The sequence below is a fragment of the Myotis davidii genome, unplaced genomic scaffold (genome assembly GCF_000327345.1).
Source record: "Myotis davidii unplaced genomic scaffold, ASM32734v1 scaffold1300, whole genome shotgun sequence".
Lineage (NCBI taxonomy): Eukaryota > Metazoa > Chordata > Mammalia > Chiroptera > Vespertilionidae > Myotis > Myotis davidii.
The window spans coordinates 136,069-147,130 of record NW_006292237.1 but is presented as its reverse complement, the minus strand read 5'-3'; the positions used below and the strand labels follow the sequence as shown (position 1 = coordinate 147,130).

At 41.7% G+C, this 11,062-nt stretch overlaps 1 protein-coding gene across 1 annotated transcript; it reads right to left on the bottom strand.

Annotated features, from left to right (window-relative positions):
- Positions 1-6: 6 nt before the first annotated feature.
- IL1A (interleukin 1 alpha) lies at positions 7-8,899 on the bottom strand. The gene is made up of 7 exons (XM_006765672.2): positions 8,816-8,899; positions 8,180-8,234; positions 7,116-7,164; positions 6,074-6,296; positions 4,384-4,557; positions 2,952-3,070; positions 7-469 (listed from the first exon to the last, which is right to left on the bottom strand). Exons 2-7 carry the CDS (start codon positions 8,224-8,226, stop codon positions 272-274), a joined length of 810 nt encoding a protein of 269 aa, XP_006765735.1. The 5' UTR covers positions 8,227-8,234; positions 8,816-8,899; the 3' UTR covers positions 7-271.
- Positions 8,900-11,062: the final 2,163 nt, after the last annotated feature.

The following is an 11,062-nucleotide window of genomic DNA, read 5'->3' as shown; positions in this document are numbered from 1 at the left end:
ATTATTCATCCCAAGATTGTGATGAATAATAATAGTTAAAATAATTGGTACTTTACATAGAATAGGGTGTTCCTTAAATAACAAGCAATATCATATATTAGTGTTGGTTCACTAGACCTTATTCCCTCTCTCGCAAAGAGAGTAAACATTCATTTAGAATTACAAAGGCTTAGCACATGCTCAGCAAGTGACTAAGAGTAAAGGATTTGACTTCTTCATGTACACGGTACATATAGGCTGTCAGCATTTCACAAGTAAGTAGACTTCAGAGTTACGGGTAGTTTTCCAGTATCTGCAAGTCAATGATAGAGGGATGCCCACTTGCCATGTGCACCTGGTATTCTTGCTTTGTGGCAATAAACAGCTTTGGATGGGCAACTGACTCGAAGTAGTCCTTATTGCCCTGAGTTTCCCAGAAGAAGAGGAGGTTGGTCTCATCTGTGATGATTTTGGGTGTCTCAGGCAACTCCTAGGATCAGGAGGACAGAGTTGTTAGAGAATAAGATGCTAGAACAAGAATCAAAGTTCAACCCCTTTGGCATGTAGCCTTAGTGAGAAACATAGCACTTTAGGATTCTGACTCTGTAATATTATGTAGGTTCTGCACTCATTTGTTCATTCAGCAAGCATTTATTACATGCCTATTAGATATATGGCCTCATCTATTCATAATAGTTGATCTCCTTAGTTAACTGGGGAGAAATCCAAATTAGTCATGAAGATTGCCAATGACACCAGTGTCTCCCTGTATCCTGGCAGGTGGGGTCAAACATCATTCTTGTCCTGCCTCCAACACAAGCATAAGACATTTTGCATCAAATCTAAGCACTAGCAATTCTAAGACCTCTAAAAATTTTGACCTCTAAGCATGTAAATCATACTTTTGGGAAAACAATGTATAATGTAAAAACGTTTATGTATTTGAATAAACAATCGAAGGTTGAAAAAATATCAACACACACAGACACACACACACACACACACCACTACACAGGTATATTAGCAGCTGAATCCTTTCTATAAAATTGTTGATGATTGTGATCTCTTTAAACTGTATCTTTCTTGTGGTTATGAATAGAATTTAACAATACTTTCATGAAAAAGTAAAATTCAAATTCTAACTTGAGATACTTCTCTACTCTTTTTAATCTAAAGCATTGGTTCTCAATCTTCTTAATGCTGTGACCCTTTAATACAGCTCCTCATGTTGTGGAGACCCCCAACCATTAAATGATTTTTGTTGCTACTTCATAACTGTAATTTTGGTACTGTTATAAATCGTAATGTAAATATCTGCTATGCAGGATGTATTTTCATGGTTACAAATTGAACATAATTAAAGCATAGTGATTAATCACAAAAACAATATGTAATTATATATGTGTTTTCCGATGGTCTTAGGCGACCCCTAGAGGGGTCGCGACCCACAGGTTGAGAACCACTGATCTAAAGGAACTAAATATTCTTTTTGAGGTTTCCTTGGGGTTTTTAATGTCAATAAAGATTTTATTTCCCAAACCTATTCCTTTCCTAATTTTTCTCATCTCAATAAGTGGAGTTTCTCCTCTTGCTCTTTTTGATTCTGTCTTCAAAATGTAATGAGATTCTGTCTACTGCTTTCCACCTGTCTCAGCACTTCCCACCCCATGACTATTGTTATTGCCTCCTATTTGGGCTGTCTGCTTCCTCTGTTGCCTTCCTTCTGCTCTAGTCTCCATTTTAGAAAATATAAATGAATTCCCTTTAATGGCTTTTTATTGTACCTCAGATGAAATCCAAGTGCAAGGCTCCACCAATACCAGCCTCTGCCTTTCTTCCGTCCTCCTTTGGTGCCCAGCTCCTAGAGTGTCCTGATCTTTGAAGCTAGCCTTTAAGCTCTTAAAGATCTAGGGCCTGGGATCAGTCAGACCCCTCTGTTTACAATGCCCTTCTCCCCTTCCCCCCACCTTATATGATGGCATGCCCCCCCCCGCCTCCCATCAGCAGCCCTCATCTTACAGGGAGCTCTATTCTTGCCTCTCTATCTAAAGAGAACTCCCGCTTTTCTTTGTCTTGGTACCTTGTCCATTTGCTTTACAGCATCTTGCACGTTGTGCTGGTTGCTTGGTTTGTTTATTGACTGTGTCCCCCAGGAGACTAAGTTCTACAAGGTTAGGGACTTTGGTGTACCACTGTCTACACCGCTATTGGCACTATGCTTGACAGACAGAAGGCTGTCAGCAAATAATGCTTACTGAATGACTTCACGAATGAAGCTACTGACACCACTTTCCTTTAACTTGATCCAGGTAGGGAAACACATGCACCACATAAATTCTAGTGGGGGTGGGGGTTGGATTATACATTTACTGAATAAGAGTCATCTACTTATCAGTGGAGAAAACTCTAAGACTAAAGTAGGCATCTGTGTATTTGTGGGGGAAGGTGGTAGTGGATGGGATGATGGATAATGTGGGCACCAATGAAGAGAGAGAGAGGCACTACAGTCAGAAGGCCAGGGTTTGAGTGTTGGCTCCAGCTTTCTGCCTTGTGCCTGCTGGCACATGATTAATCCTCTCTGATCTCAGTTGACTTGTTTGAGTTTCTTGGAGGCAAGCCCATCATCCTAATGTCTAAATAATGTAAGCCAGATAGTAGATGTCAGTAAGGATCAAAGGTGGCTTGAATAAATGGATGTCCTGGGATGGGAGGTGAACAGGATCAGGCAGAGAAAGGAAAAAGAAGGAAGAAGGCAATTTATCTCTTATACACCCGTGCATTTTCATTTTACTCTCCCACAGATTCTGCCTAGAATTGCCTCTGGGGATGGGTGAGAAGCAGGATGGGGTCAGATGAGCAGGTGGGGACTGTGGTGGGAAGAGAAGAGGACTGTGCACCCTGCTAGGAGTGTCTGCCTTTTGGAGACATTGACAAATGTATGAGAAGGTAAGTAGAGACAGAGGACAACTGACCTTTAACAATACGGATTCGCCTTCATTTTGCGCACTCAGAAACAGTCGCGTGTCTGAGATTCTCAGAGTCACAGGATGTTTAAGGTCATCTGATTTATAAGCACCCATGTCAAATTTCACTGTGGAGAGAAAAACCAAAAAGAAAGTCAACCTATGGTATTTGTATAGAATCAAGTGTTTATGTAGATACTCTGTATGTGCCTGTGTGTGCCTGTGTGTGTGTATTAGGTCCCTGACTATGGTGTAAGTGCCAGAAATGGAATCTGGCACACTGTTGTGTCCTTTACAATGTCTGCCATATTTACTAGTCAGATTGATACTTTGTTAATATTCTTAGAATCTTCTAAGTTTAATGAATGTTTGGGGGCTGAGTATTTATTAAATCTCTTGTAATTACATTAGTGGGATAAGACACTGTAATGTGAGGTTATGTGTTAATAATGAACTAAGATGAAGGAGTCTAGGGAGGCTGATACCCATGTTGCTAGTGTTAATGACAAGCAGTTACATTTTTTTAAAGAACAAAGCCTAACAAGAGTTGTAAAATTATATGTGCCTAGGAGCCCAGGAGTCCCACTTTTGGGATATGCTCTTCTAAAGAAATAACCTCACAGGAAAAAATGTACATAAACAAAGATATTTGCAACAGAATTACTTTGAGCAAACCCGACTCTCTCTCTCTCTCTCTCTCTCTCTCTCTCTCTCTCTCTATATATATATATATATATGGTCAATATATAGGAAAATTGGTGAAAATAGAACACAAATGATGTGTAACTGTCGTAGAGTGGGAAGCATGCTAGCTGAAGTCCAATCAGAGAGAGCCCTGCTGGTTACTGCAGGGGATCTTCTGTGGATCTTGGGAAATAATTTTGTATATGATCTCATATCCTGAAGCTAACCATGTACACCATGGAAATGGTGTGATAAAACTTCTTAGGCACTAAGTTTCATCCTTCAGAACATATTTGCATCTTATTGGATGTTTTGCCTCCAATTAGGTTATATGATTGAGATAATGGTTCTTTCTAATTTGGTGTTATTTGTAAGTTTGTTTGTCAGGCTTTCTAATGAGGCGTGATGGCTCCTCATTGGTTCTGGATAAATCGGGGTGAGTCATTTAACATGGTTGAGACTCAGTTTCCTCATCTTTAAAAGGAGGATAAGATTGAGAGAACCAAAGGAGAGACTCCATCAGAAAGCTGCACACTGCCCTTAGTGCTCTCAAGGACAGCACACCTGCTTGGGAGGCTCCCAGGTTTGGTTGAGGCTCTTGTCTTTGCCGGGGGTTTTAACTGGGGTGATATGCATCCTTCTGTTCTAGAAAAATTGTGCAAAACCAGGAGTCTAGAGAGGTATATTCTTTGAAAGTAGAAAGCTTGAAAGAAATACAGAAATAAGAGGAGGGAGGATGACCGAGTTGTCTGATTACCTGCTTGGTCCATATTATTTAACGCGGCAGCCATGAGGAAGCGACCCGATGCGTCTCGAATGATACTTTGATGGAGGTCGTCATTCAGGATGAAATGCCTTTTGATGACCCTCATGAAGGGGTACTTCACATTGCCCTGGAAGCTGTAAGGTGCTGACGTGGGCTGGAGGATTTCTACAATCATTAGCACAAGCTGAGATTAGTGTCCGGGTGCAAACACATGACATGTCTGCTCTAATACAAGCACAGAAATAAGGAAACAGAGAAGTAGAATCACCCAGCAGTAGCAGAGTGGACTCTAGGATCATTTCTTTTTAAACTTTGATGCCTCAATATATTTTTAAAAAGAGATTATTGGTGCAATGTCCTCATTTTTGGTTGTTTGGAGATTTCTAAGTAACCAAGAAAACTCTAGCATCCCCATCTATATTTTCAATCGAATGCACTCTGTGTAAAGAAATAAATACGTTAAGAATTTTGTATGTTACTGAGGGAGCAGGTCTAAATGTCTGTCCCCCTCTGAGCTGTGATGTAAATCAGAAGCTTCACAAGTTTTCATGGCTCTGCATAATTCTGCTTCTTGGAGTCTCTTCTAAGGGTGTAAATGGTAATAGAAATGATGGATTACTGATATGGATGTTTGTTGTTGTGTTATTTATATTGGTGAAACATTGCACTCTAAAATGTCCTTGATATATTGCTACATGAAAAAAAAACCTAGATATAAAATTGTGTACAGTGTGATCCTAACATGGTCATGTGTATGTAAGTATATAGAAACGACTTATTGTAATACTAGCAGTGGTAAACTCTTAGTGGTAGTATGAGTAATTTTTATTTCTTTCTTACATTTTCTTCTACTTCTTTATTTTCTAGGTGAACTTGTACTAGTGTTTAGCTGTTACCTTAAACATATTTGGTTTTTGTTTTGCATAGAGGGTTGTAGAATAGAGGCAGGGGAGAAAAATCATGGTTTTTATGGTTAGAACCAAATTTGGTTTAAGGCTTTCCCATTTACACATTGTGTGAGTTTGGGCAGGTGACTATCTCACTGAGCCTAGTTTCCTCACCTGTAAAAGGAGGGTGTAGAGTTATTGCGAAGTGTAGAGATAATGCAGCCATTAATAAAGTGGTATTATTGGTAGCATTAATAAAGGCAGTAGCAGCAGTAGTAATAGTAAGAATAACAACAGCAGCAATAGCTGATATTTACTGGGTATTTTCTATGTGCCAAGCATTCTTCTAGTCAAGAAGCTTGCAAGTGTTGATGCATTTAATCCTCACAATGAGGGGCTCTGATGATCTCCATTTACAGTAGAGGAAAAGGGAGCACAGAGGGGTTAAGTTATTTGGCCAAGGAGGCATAGTTAGCATGTGGAGGAACTCAGCTTGTAAGCTGATACCCACTAACAGTGAATAAATGCTTTCTGCCAAAGGCCTGAAAGTCACATGACCTTTACAATATGGCCATGAAATGGGCATGTGAGCAAATATTTTAGACACAGGCCACTGCTGCTTCCTGCCCGCTGGAGAAGGATATCATTTAATCTTCCTTCCTTATAGTTTCCAGACTAGTGCCTGTTGCCTTCTTGTTACTCTGACTTTAGGTTTTATTTGCCCCCATACTCTATTGTCCCTACATTTGCTTAAAAAATGGAAAACAAGGATATTATTGAACTTGACTCCCTACCTTCTTCTGGATCATTGGCAATGGTTTCTAGGTCATCATCGGTAATGAACTGATTGAAACTCAACCGTCTCTTCTTCAGAATCTTCCCATTGGCCGCCACCACCACCACACTCTCCTTGTAGGTAAGCTGGGATGTCTCAGAGGTCTCAGAGGTACTCAGAGACAGGAATCGGCCCATGCAGTTCTTGGGAAGTGGGTCGTAGCTTGCATCATAGAAGGATTTCTGTGAGAAAGGGAAATAGAACCTGAGAGGCGGCCCACGGCCATAGAATGAGAGTCCTTTCATCAGAGTTTTATTCCACAGACTCAGTGAGAAGGAGCTGCATTTTGGCCTTGGCTAACCCATGTTTCATCAGTCTTCCCCTCTCCCTCCCGCCTCCCTTCCTCGCAGGATTTCCCAGAAAGGACGTGACCTCTTGGCCGGTTATTGTCATCCATTGGCCAACTAAAAAAATGAGATGTAATGAAACAGGTTTACAAATGAAACCTTTGTGAGTGGTGCCCCTCCAGTTAGGTCTCTCTCAGGAAGTTAGACTTTTACTGGTAGGGAGCAAAGAGTCTAGAAATAGTCCTCTGAGAACAGCTTGTAGAGCCTGTACCTAATACACACAGACGGTCTCCTAGCAAAATCACACAGGTGGTGTGTGGCCTGCTTTCTCCACCTCAGTCAGCTTCATGGGCTGTTACATTGCAGGGCTCTCGCTAATTTCTGGAGCTGGAGTCAGAGAGGATGACTCCAGCATATCTCTTTAGGAGGCAGATCCCAATGGGGCTGTCTCAGGCTGGCATAACATTCTGACGAAACCTGGCCAAGAGTCTCTAGTTCTTGGGGTTCTAGATATAGTTCTGCTCTGTTCTGGTAAATTCTAGTGGCCATGAAGAAGGCCATCAACTCTCAGTGCACAGAGGCAGATACAGGTCTCTGGACCTCTTGTGAGGGTACGACAGAAGCATCTAGGGTTCGAGCCATTGTGGTTCTCTTCTGGTGGAGAAAACACTAGTGTCAGAATAACAATCCCGTAAGAATCAGTCATTGGCTTACCTGATTCAGAGAGAGTTGGTCAATTTCGGAACTGTATTCTTCATTTTCACTGTCAAACAAGATGATAAGAATGTAATTGTTTGTTATATCATTATAGTCACTGGGCAACGTATTTTAATGACTACATCATCTTTGGGTAATATTGCTACATGCTCACACACACACACACACACACGCACACACACACACACACACACACAGCCACTACTGTCATCTTAGAAAATGAAAGATTTCTATAACAGACATCCATACAGTGATTTGTCCCTCACTAATTTGCAATTACTGTAGTAATCATCAGGGCAGGCTTTGAGCTTTACCTGGGTTTTATCAACAAAAACAGAGCTTGACTAACAAATTGAAGAGTTGTAATTAAATTTTAGAGAAAAATGTTAAGCTCCTCAAGAGAAAAGAAATACTTTGGAAGCACCTCACTTTAATTTTAGCCAAATAGGTGTTACACGCTGCTTTAATGTATTCACTAAAATGGATCTAGTCATTTATACTTAGCAACACATCCAAACAACATCTGGATGGCCTACTGTGTGTTAGTGCATATTAACAGGTAATGGGAGCACCGTGCTAGCTTAAGACTCTATAATTTTACCTTTTTTACTCATTTATGTTTCTCCTATGTCTGGATGAGGTTGGACTGTGTGTAAGCACTCATGTGCTCAGACTGCTGTGGAGCCATTTCCCCTTCCAGATTGAGATCAAGAAGTTTTCTGAGAATGGTTTCCCTCTCTGACAGTGCATTAAAGCCTATCACTGTCAGACATGTGACCCCAGCTGAGACTGTGTCTGAGTAGATGTTGAAATTCACTAGGACTCAGCAGGCCTTAAAAATAATTTTTCTATCATTGTTGTCTCCCTGTCAATGTCATCTCAGCTTAACATGCTGGATGCTTAGTTGCCCTGGGTCTTTGCTGAAGCTGCAGTGACTTTGGAGCTAGGACACACCTCTTCAGTGTCTGCCAGTCCGGCCCTATGCTAGTCACTGTAACCCCTAGCTGAATTCTAACGTGCCTTGATCCCCTCATTGAATCACAAGAGAATCTATTTCCTACCTGTAGCAGCTCTTCAGGTCTTCAAAGAGGTCAGGAACCTGAGCCATCTTGACTTCTGAAACAGAGAACACCAGGGGCTGTCAGCTCCTGAGCCAGATGCCTTCATATGGAGCCACCTCCGCTGTGTGCTTCTTGAGAAACGTAATGCATGACTTAGCCCACACTCAGCATTTCCCCCATTCTTCTTTTGACTCCCTTAAATGATTTGCATTGCATCTGCCTCCTCTACTAGATTGTAAATTTCTTTTAGAATCTTAGTATTCCTTATGTTTCCAACTCAATGCATGTACATAGGCATTCAGCGAACTTTGGATAAGTTAAAAACACACATACATCACAAGAATGAGTCATTTATCTTACACAGATGCAAGAGAGAGACAGAGTCTGTGGGAGCAGAGTTCCCTAGAGGGAAGGCTTGCCCTTAAATGAAACCAGTTCCTCTGTCTTTCAGTTCTCCACTGAGAGACAGAATCATTTTCTAAAATCTGACTGTGATTCTAACTCACACTTCAAATTAGGAAAGGACAAGAAAGGAAGGAAAAGGCTTTAGCATCACAGGAGGCAGTTTGAGAGATGACAATCAAGGATACAAAGGAAAAAATATTTTAAAAGCCAAAGATGTGATAAGGACAATACCTTAGCTACTCAGACGCCAGTGCAGTGACTCCCTCTCTGGCTGGAGACTTAGTCTGAGTCCCGTGCCTTTGCCTTTGTCTTCTGTGGAGTAGGCGTGGCCATGGTACGTCACGGAATTCACAAGGAAGAATTTTGCCTTGTATGCTTTTATGTTCGTTCACCCTCACAATGGCAGACTATAAACTTGATAATGCTGTTTGCAGAGATTGCCAGAGTTTATGACTTGCTTTGTGCATTGCTCTGCTCTAAACAAGTATAAACACAAAGTCTTAGAAAAAAAAAGGAAGAAAACATAGGATACTTAAGAAGTTTCTAAAAATCAATGATGGGAGGGGAAAGAGAACTCCTAAAATCAGAATTATAGGTGGCTAGAGTTGGAGGGGAGCTTTGAAGCTGTGGTTTGTGTTTTGGCTTCATTTGTTTATTGCTCCCTGTGGCTGAGTATGAATGGATGGGGTAGTTGGCAGCCCCTGGCAGCTGAGGGGTGGTCCTTAAGGGAAGAAGACCCACTTTTTTTCTGAAGGAGTTTGTTTGAATAGGCATAAATCACTCAGAGTATGGGGTGACAACCTGTTGCTTAGGGCAGGTCAGAGGAGACAAAGTGACATTCAACCACCAAAGTCTTCATCCTCTTACTCCTCTAAATACCCATTTCCTACAGAAGGGACAGCTTCAGGAGAAGCTGAGCTCTGGCATGTTACAGCCTCCACCAGAGCCCAAAGAGTGGTCTGGTCTTTTCCAGGACAAACCCCAGGAGTGTGAGGATAGCTGCAGACTCAGGGAGGTGTGGGCAAATCCCCGGCCAGAGCCCAGCGGCGAGATTCAAGAATAGAGGTTGGGGAAAGGAAGGGACTCATGTCTGACACTGATCAGACTTTCTCAGTATTCTGAGACTAGTCCAGTTCTGGTGGTGCAACACCACAGCCTTCGCAGATACATGTTTTAGGTTTCCTGGTTGGAATTGAAGACACATAAACTTTTAAATAGAGGAAATGGATGGAAGAAGGAAGAGGAAGAGAAACAAGGTAAAGAGAGAAAGGTGAGGCATGGCAACATGGTATAAAAACACACTCAAGCACTGAACTGGAAGTGGCTTGTGTGAGTCGGGGAAAGCATTCTCTCTGGTTCTCTGCATTATGGAGCTGGTTAGGTGATCATGGCCTATCCTAGGTGCAAAATGCCTGGTTCTGATTCCTTTCCCCAGTCCAGTTCCTCCTGATGATAGGCTTGGTGTTTCAATAGCCATAAACAAGAGTTACAGAAATAGCTGGCATCTTGAATGTAGGCAGTATAAGTGTAGGACCAGATTGGGGCAGAGGTTGGGTGTCGCAATACGATCATTATAAAAATGGTGTTGGTAGCCAGTTATCTATGTCTGTGGTTCCCTTTTAGGCAAATCAGAAATGTTAACCCTCGTCACCCTTTTGCCTCCCGGAGATCTTGTGAGGACTATTACTAAGAAGCGATTGCAGAGCACATTATGACTATGGGCTGTTATGGAGATGCAGCAAAACAAAAATAATAACAATACTAATGATGGCTCTGTCACCGGGAATCTGTATAGTCATCATTGTAACTAACACCTTGGTTGACCAAAGGAAAAATAGTTCTCATGAAAATATTGGTTTAAAATCTTCAACGGGGAGGACATTTTTAGATGAAGACCTCCATTGAAACCGTGAAGATAGTTAGTTTCTGGGAGGTATATGCAACACCTCTTTGGTAATCCAGTAAAATACCGTTGGTCCCATCATCAGTGGCAACGCCCATCCTGGCCAATGGCATTCTCTGTTGAAGAGAATTCCTCAATGTGGTTGTTGAATTTCTCAAGGAGAGTTTGAATATTTTTTTTCTGGACAGACAACTCAGGTTGGGGGTCTCATCTAACTTTTTCCTTGGAGACCAGTTTTCAAATGACAAGCTATGCGAGCGAGGTCCCTGCATGGTTTTGGGGAGCTACTGTTCTGTGAGTGTGAACAAAGGCTGACTTGTAAGGAAGCCTCTGCACCAGGCCATCTCTTTCCAGGGGACAGAGAGAGGACCATACTAGGTAGAGCTCCACTGGAGCCACAGTATGTTTGGGGCTGTCCTGTGACAGGGACTTTGGGTAGCTTCATGCATCTACCTCCTGACTCTGAGGAGACCTCAAAAACCCTTCTTTAGTCATTGTCACCTAAATTTTTCAGAAAAAATTTCTATGCACTTATTCTGTGCCAGGGGTTTTGCTAAGGTCAGTATTTTTCTTTC

Excerpts from the sequence above, each read along its gene's own strand:
- IL1A (XM_006765672.2), bottom strand. The coding sequence starts at position 8,226 with ATGGCTCAGGTTCCTGACCTCTTTGAAGACCTGAAGAGCTGCTACAG. Across the intron at positions 7,165-8,179 it reads GACCTGAAGAGCTGCTACAG|TGAAAATGAAGAATACAGTT; the intron begins GTAGGAAATAGA and ends CTTGTTTGACAG. Across the intron at positions 470-2,951 it reads GCGAATCCGTATTGTTAAAG|GAGTTGCCTGAGACACCCAA; the intron begins GTCAGTTGTCCT and ends TCCTGATCCTAG.